A 15,511-nucleotide genomic window follows, 5' to 3' on the forward strand; every position below is an offset into this window, starting at 1 on the left:
AGAGTGCTGAATCAGTTCCAACCCTGAAGTCCTCAACTCCTCCAGCTCTTCAGTGTCTGCTTGCTGGATACTTTAGGCTCTCAAGCCATTAGCTTTAGAGAAAATTATGAAAGATTAAGAAACCCATTATACAAAAACTTTATCTGAATTTTTTTTAATCCACACTGCAGTTATATTTTGATGGTTTAGTTTTTTTCCACTGTACTTGTATTGCTGGTTTTCCATTCCTTTCTCTTTCACTGAGCTTCCTTTTCCTCACATAACCAGTCACTACATACACCCATGTCATGGTTTAACCCCAGCTGGCAGCTGAGGTCTTCACACCCACTTGCTCACTCACCCCCTCAGTGGGATGGAGGAGAGAATTGAAAAGAAGTAAAACCTTGTGTGTGGAGATAAGAACAGTTTATTAATTGAAGCTAAGTAAAATACAATAATAATGTAAGGATACTATTGATGATTATAACAATAACTGTAATTAAAAGGAGAGAGAGAGAGAAATAAAACCCAAGAAAACAAGTGATGCACATTACGACTACTCACCGCTCCCTGACCAATGCCCAGCCAGTTCCTGAGCAGCGATTCTCCTCTCACAACCAACTCCCTCCAGTTTATATGCTGACCATGACACTCTGTGGTATGGAATATGCCTTTGTCCAGTTTGGGTCAGATGTGCTGGCTGTGTGCCCTTCTGGCTTCTTGTGCACCCACTTCTTGGCAGAGCATGGGAAACTTGAGAAGTCCTTCACTTGGGTAAGCACTACTTAGCAACAACCAAAGCATCAGTTTGTTATTAGCATTATTCTCATACTAAATCCAAAACGCAACACTCTACCAGCTGTACCAAAACAAAATTAACTCAATTCCAACCAAAACCAAGACAACCCACAACACAATGTTTTGCCAGACTTTAGTACTTGTGACGAATGTCACAGAAGCAATCACTTGACTTCTCAAAAAAATCCTGTGGTTTTGAAAAGCTTTCCATGTTAAGTGGTACCACATGGAAAGTAGAACTTTTTAATGTGTAAAAAAGATTAGTGTGTTAGCTTCTCAGTGCAACCTTCAGTGAAGAGTTCTATATATGTGTTTATGCAATACAATAATTTGTGTATTTTCTGTTTTATTCAGGTCATTGCCATTGTTATGGATATGTTTACAGACGTGGATATTTTTAGAGAAATCGTGGAGGCATCTGCTAGAGGGATCGCAGTGTATCTTCTGCTTGATGAGTCAAACTTCAGTCACTTTCTGAAGATGACAGAGAAACAAGGCTGTCAAGTTCAGAGGCTCAGGGTAAGGCTTCCTGTTGCATGAACATTCACTTTATTCCTCCGCAGCCCACTGAAAAGTGACTGTTTTGAAAAAGTGATTATCACATACTGATTTTCAAATCACAATCAGATATAAATAGGTAAACTCTCAGCAGAACTTTCTCTATGGATATTTTTTCTTTAGAAAGCATCTTTTTTATATTATTTATAAAATAATTTTCCATTATTGTGTATTTAGAAATACTGCATGTTTGAAAAACTAAGCCTTTTTTCCTTTCTCTTAAAGTTACCTGCAAATAAAGGCATAAAACTTATATAAATTATTAAATTGTGTAGTTCATTTTATGATCTTTTTCTTTAAGGTATGCATTAAAATACTTTAAGAGGCCCAAGATTCTATTTTATTAGTGTTTTCCTGAAAATCCGTATTATCATATCTGTGAACTATGTCTTAGAGAGTATTACTTTTAGACATTAAATATGTAATTTTGCCCTCTGAGAGATAACAACGTGACTAACGTTTACATTTTTCACAAGATGTCCTGCACTGCCCTAATATTTAACAGGGATTAGAATGCAAAGCATGAGCTGCACTGAAATGACATAAATGCTTCATAAATACTTCTAGATTTACTCTACTGCTGATAGTACTGAAAAAGTTCCAAAGATGTTGTCAGTCTCTTTGCAAAGCTCTGAGCACTGCCTTGGCTGAACTTCTGTATAGTTCCATTTGCATTTCCTTGCTTCTGTAACTAATCAAGCCATGTTCATGCCAGGCAAAAATATTATAAAAGCTCTTCTTAGCAGCACCTATTTTAAGAACCCAGTCCAAAAATCAGATAGAGTTGTGGTGTATTTGAAAGGGTAAAGAGGACTTTTTAGTAGGGAGCAAACCTGTATTTTATACCAATTTTTACTCTGAAGTGTTGACTTTAGTCCTTAAAAGTATCTCCACTCAGAAAAACAGTGGTTGTTTCTTGTGTATGAGTGTGTGGGATTGCTCTGTGGTGGCATAATGTACAGAGCTGTGGGAACTTCTGGAAAGAAATACCAAAACCATGTTGTCGTTCTATAAACACTAGTCGTGATTGCCTTATGAAATCGGTATTTGGCAATGGAACTTGAGATACCACCATTTGCTGATTACTTGGGTTAATTATGCTGTAGAGGTTGCAAAGTATGGTCTATGTCTATATATGGAATGGGTTTCGTCCTTCCAAAACAAAAGAAATTACAACCGTGCATTTCAAGTGTTATCTCAAAAATGTCATAGTATGCATTTTCAAATTAATTCCATGAATTTGTATCTACAGCTTTTTCAAAAATTTAACTTGTTTTGAGTGAATTCGAGATTGTCTTTTTACTACAGTTTTGTAGACCTATAGGTATTTATACTGTGGTTGAAAGAATTAATATGCACACATTAGAGTGTATTTTATATGGATTAGTCTGGAATCGAGAGGTTTGGACTTGACCTCTTCAGTGACATTGTATTTTATATGTTTCTGTTTTGTAATAGTGGGAGAAATAAAATACATCTTCACTCTGCAAGGTTTACTTAGTATGTTTTGAGTTTTATCAGAAAATAAAACATATATGCCAGAGCTAAGCAGTAATCCTGTTGTGTGCTGCGTTTCCAGTTTAGCTTGTAATAAAGCTGTTCAAATTAATGGTCTTCTCATCCAAGTGCTACTCCCAGTGACTGATGTTCTGAGAATAGCAGCTTACTACTCCTGCAGTACTTGCTACACCTTTCTAGAGGATAAAGAAAAACTGGAGATGACTATAAAGAACAGTCAGTACTTCAGAGATGTTTTCTCCCTTTCCCTTTTTCCCATCACCTTAAGGTTCAGTAAAAAAAGGTTCAGAAAAAAAAATAACATCTTCAACTTTTTGTACTCTTTGCTTTTGGTCTTCCCCTTCTGTTTAGTGAAGGCAAGAGGACAGAGTTGTATGGATCTATTTGTTTTCCTGAAGATGTAGCACCAGCAGCATCAGTCTTATTATTCTCTAGCATGATTTGGTTCAGTCTTAGAGTATGGCTGATGCTTCTTAGGCTATGCACTCATGATGAGTTTTTGTAAAGCTTTTCGGACCCTACACCTTCTCTCTCTCTTTTTCTCTCCCTCTGAATCAGTAAAAAATGAGATGCAATGATGAGCGAAACTGTATTTTTTAATTCATATTTGCAATTAAGTAGTCTTTTATATGGAAAAAAAAAGAGGATTTTATTCATAAATCTGCATTAAGTGTCTGCACAGCCAGTTTTTCTCATCTGTAGTCTGACTTCGTATCAGGGCATGTTTCCCTCTTTATTGAAAGATGTAATTGAAGAAATGAGTAGACTATATTTTCTGTAATTATTTTGTGAATTCCATATAGGAGAATGTGAAATCAGAGGTGAACTAGGAGCTTTTTTAGTCTTTCCTACAGCATGTTTTCTTGTGGGTTGTTTACTTAATGTTCGCCTTAACATCACCAGTGGAACTCCGATAAATAATCATCTTCCTGTACTTTCCCATTTCTCTTTCCCTGGTTTCATTTGTTTCCTGACTGTGTTATATTTATCCTTAGTAATTACTGCATTTCTTTTTTTTTTTTTTCTCTACCTAATATTCTTTTGATTAACTTTGTCACTGCTCTGACTTGTTCGGTCAGCAATTCCTTTGCATCGAAGATGAAGAGTTGTTACAGATTCAGACTTTTTTTTAGGTGATTTTTCAGAAACTAATAACTAAATTTTTTGCGGGTTTTTTTTTCTGCTACTGACAGGTGCTGCAGCAAACTGTGAAACAGATTTGAACTGCAAGACAACAATCCCCAGAGCCATCAGAATGCTCAGTGTATTTTGGATTAGAAATGAAAAACCAATGTTGTAGGCAGTGGTGTTGCCTACAACAAGAAGTCAACCTAGCTCCTGACAAAGATCTGACACAGATCTTTGTGTTGTATTTGATATGAAGTGAGATGTGGCGGAGGTTCTATGCTCTTCAGAAACCTATTTTTACTCCTCTGTCAATATTGAAAAATCATTTTACTACAGAAGAGTGTTGAAAGCAATTCAGCAGGAACCATTTATCTCCTGATACTCCTCTCAGTATTTTTAATGAATTGCAGGAAAGAGAAAATACAACCACTGAAGAATTGATTTTACTTTCCTTTTGTGAAGTCTACTTCCAATATGTATGTTTAAATGCATAGTGGGAGCTGCTCTTGAGACCTACTTGCAGCCTGTTTTTTCTCACCAGTGTTATCAAAATTATAAAAAATTTTCTAGTACTTCCACATCTGAGTCAAATTTGGTTACTGAATAGTCATGCACAGCATGATGTTGTATCTGCGAGCAAGTTTCTGTGGCAAGGGCCACACTCCAGTCAAGTCTTGAGTGGTTATTGAATCAGATTCAGGCAGAAGCAAACTTGAAAACTACTTAGCATTTGTACAGCACATATATATTTTTATATATATATATGGTTAATAACTCCTTTTTAAACTGGCAGCTTTCACAAGTGGAGTCCCCTGGGGATCAATACAGGGTCCAGTGCTGTTTAATATCCTCATAAGTGATCTGGAAGATGGGATTTACTATACGGTGACAAAGTTTACTAGTGATACCAAACTGAGTGGATACGTGGACACTTCAGAAGGGAGGTCCACCCTGCAGGAGGACCTAGATTAGCTTTAAGGGTGGGCTAACAAGAACCTTATGAAGTTCGACAAGGACAAGGGTGAGGTCTTGCACCTGGGAGAACATAATCCAGGAGTGCTGCACAGGCTGGGATAGACCCAGCTGGGGAGTGGCTCTGTGGAAAGGGACCTGGGGCTCCATGGACAACAAGCTTAATGTGAGCGAGCAGTGTGCTGCTCCAGCAAAGAAAGCGAGCAGGATGCAGGGCTGCATCAATGAGGGCATCACCAGCAGAGACAAAAAACTCACTATCCCACTCTACCCAACAACTGTCAGGCCACACTTGGAATACTGTGTTCAGTTTTGGTCCCCACTACTTAAAAAACATGTGGACAGGGTGAGAGGATCTAGAGAAGGGCCACAGAGATTATCCAAAGTCTAGGAAGCTGCCAGATGAGGAAAGGCTGAGAGAATTTAGTTATTTCAGCCTTAAGAAGAGAAGGGGAGACCTTATCACCATTTTCCAGTACGGAAAGGCTAGCTACAAAGAGGATGGAGGCTCCTTTTTTACGAGGAGTCACATGGAAAAGACGAGGGGTATTGGGAACAAGTTACTCCTGGAGAGATTCTGGTTGAACACAAGAAAATTTTGTCACAATGAGAATAGTCAACCATTGAAATAATCTCCTCAGGGTAGTGGTGGATTTCTCAGCTGGACACTTCTAAGATTCAGCTGGACAGATGTTGGGCCCTCTTGTCCAAACTGTGCTTTTGCCAAGAAAGGTTGGATCAGATGATCCTTGAGATGTTCTGTGATTCTGTGACCTATTATATCTTAGAGGAGAGAGGCCCAGGATAATAAATAATATTAGCAATGAGGAACAATATGAGAAATTTGACTATTTTTCCTTTAAAACAGTTAGCTAAATATTAGGTAGACATGCAGTTTCTTCTTTGTGCATATTCTTGACAGCAAGTACAGGGTCAGTAATTGAACACTGACAAAAACAGTGTCTACAAATAAAAAGTGCTGAAATGAAATAAGTACTCACTGTACTTATTTGTCATATTGGAGAGTTTTTACTGATGAAAATAAATGTATAATGGGGGTTATGTGGCTCTCTCTGAGATTATAGTGTACAGTTGTACATAAAAGGAGATTAGAGTTTGTTTCCCATTCATTGTTTAGGTGTCTTTTAACTGGATAGACCTGATGGCTATCCTGAAACTGCAGCCACTGGATGTTTTAAATATTCCCGAGTGTCCTACAATGTCCTTTTGGATGAGAGAGAAGAACTTCTTGTTTGGCTTCAAAAACCTCCATTAGTAAATAAATTACTGCTTTACCCACAATTATGCAGTGGTGAGTGACACACTAGAGTAAGCAGGAGAGTCCTATAGCCTGAAGATGAAACCGGATAGGAAGGTGAAGCCCAGCATTTCATACCAAATGGGGCTTGTAATTCAGTATGTGTATATTTACTGCTTCTGATCCTAAGTGGAATGCATTGTAACAATATATCCTCAAAGATGGTCTGTATTTTGTGTGATTATTCAAAGTATGCATTCCTGGCACATAATTAGAGGGTTTGAAGCTGGTTAAGAATGCCAGATGAACTGTGGAGGAAAAGGAAGTGTTATGTGAGGAAGGTGAGCATGATCTCTGCCACGTGTCATGTTCTCATCTGGTACCTACCAAGGGAGGAAAAGAGTGCAGGATAGAGGCATCAGGATAGAAAAGCTGCAGGAGGAAAAATACTGAAGAGGAGGAAAGCAAAAAGGAGAACAGAGAAAGCATTGACTACAATTTAAAGAAAAAAAACAACAACAAGAATTTAATGTAAATTTTACTCCTTTTTTAGAGATACCTACTTGAAATTATATTTCAATTTATGAGTACCTAAGGCAAAACTTTATTTTTGTTTTATATAGTATGGTAATTTGCAAGTCATTAGCCTTGGTTGTGCCTCCAGTATTCCAGATTCCCAAGTGATATCCTGTCCAATACCTATCAGACCTTGTCTCAGTAAGATTTGATGTGTTCAACTGACATGTCTTTAGACCGATGTTACTTGTTATGGTTATTTGAAAACATATAAGTTGACTCTCAAGTTACCTTTTCAAACTATAATGTCATAAATATGATTCAGTATAATTAAATATAAATCTGACATACACATACAATTATGTGGTATATAGAATTGGATAAACCAAAGTAAATACAAATTTCATTACTAACTAATGAAATTATTTTATAGTAAATAAGGCTTTACTATTATGGTTATCTTTAGAATGGGTAAATTCCAGTATTTTCTTATCTTCTTTTTCAGGAATTACTTTTTCCACAGTATTTATCTATAGAATAAAAGTTTTTTATTTAATTAGTTAAAGATTGAATAGCTGCTGGAGAAAAAACTTATTTTCTTCAATGCGCTTGTCTTGTTCAAAGTTAACAAAAACACTTTGGTAAAGCGGGAAAACTGACTTTCGTTGGTAAGAAAACTTCTAATTGGAATGCAGAAGACTTGAAAGACACAATGCTAGATTGTCAAAAGTGATTAGCAGGTAGAGATGCAAACTTACATTCACCTCCCATTCAGTAGTGCAAATTGGGTTGTTACTTATTTGTTGTAGCTGTTTCTGAAAATAGACCTAAGCGTTCACCACCTGTATTTTCACTTGTAAAATTTTTACCTTTTAAAATTTTACAACACTTCTACATCCTACTTCTTTTATTTATCTAATTAAGAGATAAGCTTTGTTTTTAGCACATTTGCAAGACATTTAGTTCACAAGCAAAAGTAATTCTTAAATGCTGTCTTTGTACATTTTAACTGAGTTGTATTTGTGTTCAAACACAGCTTGACAAAAATGCTAAGTGAAAGCTCACAAAATGGTGAATAAAATTTAAAGAACTTGAATAGCTTGAGTTAAACCATAAGATAGCAACACTGAAATATATACTGATTTAGAAAGTGTTATCTGGAAATGTGCTTTCATGTCATGGATGTTGTCTCCTAATTTTTTGAATTTTCTGTTTGGAAAGATAAAATTCATTGGATTGTAGTAGACATTATTCTTAAAACTCCTACAACCTTTATCTACTAGAACTTCATATGTTTTAAGTAAATGTACAAGTGCTCCCATAGACAATGAAGTCTTACGTAACTGTATTGCAAACTCAGTCATACTTTGTAGACTGGAATCTTAAGTGCTCTTGTAAGTCTAAACATCTCTACAGCTTCCTGAGGATGGGAAGTGGAAAAGGAGATGCTGATCTCTTCCTCCTGGTATCCAGTGACAAGACATGTGGGAATGGTTCAAAGCTGCACCATAGGAAGTTTAGGAAGTTGGACATCAGGAAGCATTTCTTTAAGGAGAGAGTTGTCTAACACTGGAACACGCTTCTTAAAGGGGTGGTCAATGCCCCAAGCCTGTCAGTGTTTAAGAGACATTTGGACAATACCCTTAATAATTTGCTTTAACCTTTGGTCAGCCCTGAATTCGTCAGACAGTTGGACTAGATGATCGTTGCAGGCCCTTTCCATCTGAAATAGTCCTATCCTATTTATTTCATCCTCCTGATTTTGCTGAATTTACTGTGTACATGATGTTTTCCATTTGCTTCATTAACAACCCTAATTCACCTATACCTGACCTTTACAGAGCATGTCTGCTGTGATTTGCAACCTATCCATGTAGCAGTCCTGTGAAGCAAGACATTCCTCTGTATTCACAAGTCTTACGTTGCACCATTTCCATATATACAGACTATGTAATAATCATATAGATTCTGTTTTCTTACTGCCAATGCTAAACTATGGATTTCACTCCCACTGGAGTACTTGTAAATTACCACAAATTAGTGTTGCTAGAAAAAAATATGGCAAGGCTAGAAACTAAAGTAAATATTGTTATCATTCACAGCTATATTCCAAGATGTTTTCATGTCTTGTGAAGCATTTTGTGTCTCACAGCCACATGAGGTAGATGCTGTAGCTTGGTTTGCATTGAATATAAATTTTAATTTTTCTATAAGCACCTCTGTGTACTAATTTCTTTTTTTTCTACATCTCCATGAGAATTTTTTGAAAATTATTATTAGTACAGTTCAGAAGGTGTAGTAACACTTCTTTAAATTTTTTTTATTTCTATGGGCTTAAAGAAACAAGTGACAGGAGAGAGAGAGAAAAAAGAATACACTGACTTAGCTGAATCAGTTTCATCAGTAGCCTGGGATAAAAATTAACCTCATTTTTGAGATAAAGTGGAAAATTTCCCAAGTACCATTTACTGAGTTCACATGAGTAAAACATAAAGCTTAATAGAATTAAAAATTAACTGCTGCATAGAGTTCATGCTACCTATGCATGTCGTGTTAGCATCTCTGAATTTAGATAGGGAACCTTACTGCTGGTGAAACTTTGAGGGATTCTGGCACCACGTGACACCCTTCTCAGAGTGGGGGGTGTTCGTAGATATAGCAGCCTTGTTCAATTAAACTAAAAGTAATCCTGGCTCTTTAGGTGTTGTCTATGATTAGCTGAGATGCTTGGAAATCTTATAAATATGTACAGCAGATGATGGAAAGAATTTTTTTTACAGCTCAAAACCTCTTCTCCTTGTTGAAGACTTCTTGTGCCAGAACCTCATTTCTGGGAGTGGTGGATATGGAAAAGTGGAATTTCCTTTTCTGTGGCGTATGGAATCTCATCGGTCTTGAAGACAAAGCAGTGACTTGCCATTTTGAGTCCCTAGGCAGGAAGTTGGATCAGAGTTTACTTCCCTGCAGAGTTTATTAATATGTAATAATGTAGCTTTTCTCCTACTGTTCCTCTGAATTTCAACCCCCTACGTGCTAATATGGACTATAGTAGACCAAGTAAAGTATTTTGATTGTCTTTTTCAGAACATGAGGGTGCGGACAGTGAAAGGACAAGATTATTATTCTAAAACAGGAGCAAAATTCCATGGAAAAATGGAACAAAAATTTATTCTTGTTGACTGTAAGAAAGTTGTATATGGTTCCTACAGGTAAGATCACTCACTGAAGTGTCCATAGCAAACCTGTCATCTCAGCACTACTGCTATAGCAAATTTGGTCTTTTTCCTATTTGTAAAAATTCTTGCAGGGAAGCACATGCGTTCGTTTGATTATCTTTTCTGTAATTTAACAGGTTACCAAAGATACTTCTTGCTAACTAGCCTAACAGGTCCTCTCTTCGTTTTTCACAAATAAGAAATAAGGCATGTAGGTTTTGCCAAACCTGAAGACTTGCTAAAAAGGGAGGAAAATCCTGATTTGTCTTATATTGCCTGAATTGTTCTTGTTTAACATTTGCTTCAGAAAAGGCCGCCAGAATTATTTTATAAGCTAGCTTGGTTAGTTCCTCCACATAATAATCTTCTAAAGATAACATTACAGACTGACTGTGTGGCACTTAATGGTGGTCAAATTCAGAATTGCCCAAGTCTCTCTTTATGTCTGACTTTCTTTATTCTGCGTTCCATTTTATTTCCAGTGTATGTGTGCAAAGCGTAGGCTAGAAGAATTTACAGCTTTGCAGAGCTGGAAAAAACTATGTTTTAACTCACACATTATTAAATATTTTCCTTCTTTTCATGCTACACTTTTCTCCTTTGGCCTACTGAATTAGTTTCTGCCAGCGTAGTGTCTGGGTACCAGATCCACAGCCACTGCCTTTCATAGATTTCCACCACTGTAAGCTTTTGAAAATATGACTTTTTATTTCCTTTGAGATTCAGCCCCAAATTCAGACTGACATGTATAAATGATAGTGGGGTAGATGACAAGTTCATAAATTAATCAGTGTAAGACAGTTCAGGGAGAGTCTTGACATCTACACACAGTGTTAAGGTCTGTGAGAATGCAATAGTTTTTCTCATTTCATTTTGAGAAACAACACTGCCTTGTACCACAGGCAGTGGAATCATCAATTTCTGTAGAAATTAAGCTTGTTTTGTAAAATAATATAGTTATTTATAACAGGAAATATGAATCTTTCTGAGCTGTCACTTTGAAGTCAATTTAAAGTTTGGGGTTTTGTCTCAAAGATTATGTATTATTCTTAATTGTGAGAATCAGTAGAAAAAAATTTATGCAGCATGATTTCATTTAATCTCAACACACTATTACTTCCTGAAAAATACAAAAATAGCAAGAAAAAATTACAGCAGCAAGCTATTTTTGTCAATACAACAAACCTATTTTCTAATATCCAGATAAAAAGTGCAAATAAAATAAGTCCGTTGATTTAATTTTTTTCTAACTTTTTTCATGAAATTAGGATTTCAAACCAGGTTTTTTCTTTGTTGTAAACTACAAATTGCATGCTTTACACACCATGATATTAGTTTTGTTGCAACATCCTTAATGTACATATTAATTTATTTCATTTTGTAGCTGTAAAATACTTACAGATACTTAGCTTTGAGCATGTGTTCCATCTTTTACAACAGAGGAAAATTTGCTTCATCAAAGCATTATTATTGCAATAAAAGAAATGTTCATATCCAATTCAATGTGCATAGTAGAAAATGTAAAATTTTTAATGATTCTGAGCTACGTCTTTTTGAAAATACGTTTAGAATTAAGTACATTAAAAACTGCTGAAGCAGTCCTGTATATTTTTTCAGATGTATTTTTTTTTCACAACATAACCACACAGTAACATTCTCTGACTGAAGACTAAATATAGTGGGTATAGTTAATCCTGCCTTTGTCTTTGTAGAGGTGATTTTTTTCATTAGCTATTTGTACTTCCCTGTTCTACATTTGTGAATACTTTCTTAGAATACTTTTTATAAGGGCAGTTATAAGGGTAGTTATAGGCTCATTCCTGCTCCCACTGAAAGCAGTGGAAAGTTTCCAGCTGAGTTTTATTCGTATTAGATTAGACCTTCTGAGTCTAAATTACATTAATCATTACCAACATTTGTTTATGTATTTAGAAAGTATTTTTACAAACCCCAGGTTTGTGCAAAAGCTTCCATAGCAAGAAGCACTAGTGTAATACTTAAAAGAACTGCATCTAATGGTCGTTTGTTCTTCTTTCAGCTTTATGTGGTCATTTGAAAAAACCAACCTCAGTATGGTTCAAGTTATCACAGGACAGCTTGTGGAATCTTTTGATGAAGAGTTCAGGACGCTGTATGCCCGTTCTTCTGTTCCTAGCTCATTTGCTCCAGAACTAGTGCGGGTAAACAGTCGCAGGACACTCTGGGATAATGATACATACCAACACTCAGTGTCCTCTTTGGCTTCAGTTTCTAGCCAAAGAAACCTTTTTGGTAGGCAAGACAAGGTTCACAAGATAGATCCTGTTTGTTGGAAAACTCGTGGAAGATATGCAGTAAATGAAATAGATAAATATGGCTTGAGAAATCAAGCCTATAATAAGCAACCATTTCATCCAGGTTTTAATGTGCAAAATCCAATCCAGCAGTATCAACCTAGTGAAAAAAATGAGCACTGGAAGAGACATAGTTATGCTGGGGAAAAACCAGAAAGGACACCTTACCTGTTGCTCAACAGAGCTATTAACAGAGCCAACAATCCATCAAATACTTGGAAAATGCCATCTGATAGCCTTAGTATTGTTTCCTCATTACGAGGAGGATATGCAAATAACTACAATATTCCCCAGCAAAGTTTTGCTGATCAGTTTTCACGACCGAAAGTAAATCTTGCAGAAAGAAATTCGATTGTGCGGAGGTCTTTTAACGGGACAGACAATCATATCCGCCATCTGCAGCAAAGGATGCCAACTCTGGAACACACAACAAAGTCGTTCCTACGTAACTGGCGAATAAAGTCATATTTGAATGATCAAACAGATTATCCGGTAGAGTCTAATGGGTCAGCTGTGGGTGACAGATATGATAGCTATGACACAGCTGAAAATATGAAAGCTCATGCACTGTATTCTCATTCTCGCTTGCGATCGTCGTTGGTGTTTCAGCCAACTTTACCTGAACAGCAGGAAGTAAGCAGCTGTGCAAGTTCTTCAAATTCAACTATAATTGGGTCAGAGGGAAGTGCAACACCTAAAGGGACATCTAATCATGCTCCAAGTGTGGAAAATGGAACAGATAATATTTCAGAAGACCTTAGCACAAACTTCCCTCTTAAATCAGATGCACCAAAAAACCACAGAATTCATATTGCAGACAGCACAAAAGCTCCCATAAATTCAAATGCAACTGGTGACACATCACTTTATTTGTACTCAACACTGTGTACAGACAAACATTCAGAAAATCTGAAGAACCTTCAGAATGAAAATGTGCTCAAAAGGAGAAGTTTTCCCATGTTTAATTCAAAGTCCATATTGGACCCTGGTGCCAACAAGCATGCATCCAATTATGTTTACAGCACATTGACTAGGCATAGACTTAAGCAGCCAGTTGGTCCAAAACTTCCAGAAGACATGCTGAAGAGTGCTAAAAGTTTGCACAGTGTGGCCAATCACTTGCCACAGGAGGAAAAGAACCTGAAAGGAGAGCTAAAGAGCCCAACTGCTAGCAAGGCAATCTCTATGGCGGTTCTCACTGAAGTGAGCAAGGAGGAGTCTAGTAAGGATTGCACATCAAAGAAAGAAAGTAAGAGTTCCCCAAGTTTTCTAAAGAAAGGATCCCAGAAATTGCGGTCATTTCTTAATCTCACACCAGACAAGAAGGAAAACTTGTCAAAAAACAAAGGTCCTGCCTTTTACAGGATGTGTAGTAGTTCTGACACATTGGTTTCTGAAGATGAGAATCAAAAACCAAAGATTTCTGAAAATAAGACAGATTCTTCCCCAAGGAGAAAAAGAAACACATCAGCAAATTCTCAAGGGAGCTTGAACAGAAGTAAAGAAGATGTCACTGGTAGCCCAACAAAGTCTCCAAAGTCTCCAAAGTCACCAAAATCTCAAAAACCTCCATCTGATGAAAGCAATAAAATGTGTCCTCTCTTGTGCCCCCTGGAAAGTAAGTTCATCGAAACTGCAGGAGATGCATCTACCCCAAGATTTAACACAGAACAGATTCAGTATCAAGATATGAAGGAAATCTCCACAAATACCGCTTCTGAAAGTGCTCCTGTTTCTGCACTTCAAAGAGCAAGTTCGGTGACACCACAGCTGGCAAATTCAAAACCCCAACAGGAGCTGAGATCTCGTTTGAGTGAAAGGCGTGTTTATAGTCGCTTTGAGCCATTTTGTAAGATAGAAAATGCTAGCCAACCTGCAGGAAATGCAGCCAACAGCAGTTCACATCTATCAGATATCAAAAGCAAGACCTTAGGGAATAATTATGGCAGGAGTAATCACATGGCCAGCTACAACTCAACTGCTTACCATCCATTGCAACCTGATGAAAATAAGCTGAGAGGATTTATGCAAAAGTTTGGGAATTTCCTACACAAAAGCAAGTAAAACTTTTGTTGATTATGTTGAAATACGGCAAGACTAGCAAAGCTGGACGTAATCTTAACTGGACAAAGACTAGTGGCCAACTTTTGTACAGCTTGCTTGGGTTTCTTCTTGGGTTTAGGACATTGGAATGAATGTACATATTTTTAAAAATAATTATCCTAGAATTGTTATACTTTAATCTTTACAGAAATTTTGTGTCCAGAAGTTGCCTCAAGGAAGTTGTTTATACTGTTTTTAATGTAAGATTAATTTTATATGTTTTCATATGAAGAAAATACATTCCAGCATATTGTAAGATTAAGCATGGGGCAAAAAAGATTCAGTATGTTTTTAAACTTCAGATAATACTGTTTCCAAAGATTTGCTCTATAAAATAGGATAGCACTAGGAATAGCGAATTGTATTTTTTCAGCATTTATGTACACTTTCAAATGATAAACACAATGTTAATGCATTGTATGTTACTTATCTTTAAACTAATTTTTGAAAACCTCTTTTAGTTTTCATCTTGTTAATAATTTACCCCATAGCATCTACTGAACTGTTTGAGCAGCAGATGGATCTATCTTACTTTATTGAATTTTCCTTGTAATATGATATTTTTCTGAAGTATTTGGCATACAGATCTGAAAGTGACCTTAATCTGAGCTTTCACAGACTTGTTTACGTGGTTAAACTAGTGTGAATGTAGAATGAACGTTAAAAAAACCTATTTATAAAGAAGGTGCCTTGAACAGAATTTGCAACTAGTTTAAATTTCAGTGGGTTAATTGCATTTGTATAACATGCCAGTATTCTGTAGAGTATTCTAAAAAAAAGCTTTTTTGTTATGTTTTTCTATTTGGTGTTAAAAAAAATTGTCTATGGACTTCCATTTCTCAGGTAAGTTTTTGAGTTTCACATGCAACCACCTGTTTTAAATGTTGCCAGATATATTTGCAACTATGGCTTTAATACCTTATTTTTTAAATAAGATGAGAATTCTTAGATTAGGTGTACAAGGGAGATTACAAGCTCAATCCTGCAATGCAGCCTTATGTCAGGATGAGTATTATGGACCATGAGCAATTAGGCAGCTTAAACTGAGATTCATAAAAGTAACCACAGCAAACAATAAGGCACCTTTGCTAAGCCAAAGAAAGTATCACTGAAGGGGATAGTAGCAAATGTTT

General features: G+C 36.4%; 1 protein-coding gene across 1 annotated transcript; it reads left to right on the top strand.

The window, feature by feature from the left end:
- The first annotated feature begins 522 nt into the window (after positions 1–522).
- On the top strand, positions 523–14,773 carry FAM83B (family with sequence similarity 83 member B). Its single transcript, XM_039380431.1, has 4 exons — positions 523–753; positions 1,132–1,296; positions 9,812–9,936; positions 11,981–14,773. Exons 1-4 carry the CDS (start codon positions 523–525, stop codon positions 14,337–14,339), a joined length of 2,880 nt encoding a protein of 959 aa, XP_039236365.1. The 3' UTR covers positions 14,340–14,773.
- Positions 14,774–15,511: the final 738 nt, after the last annotated feature.

The sequence above is a fragment of the Pipra filicauda genome, unplaced genomic scaffold, assembly GCF_003945595.2.
Source record: "Pipra filicauda isolate LSUMZ 115617 unplaced genomic scaffold, ASM394559v2 scaffold195_size2193078_pilon, whole genome shotgun sequence".
Taxonomy (NCBI): Eukaryota; Metazoa; Chordata; class Aves; order Passeriformes; family Pipridae; genus Pipra; species Pipra filicauda.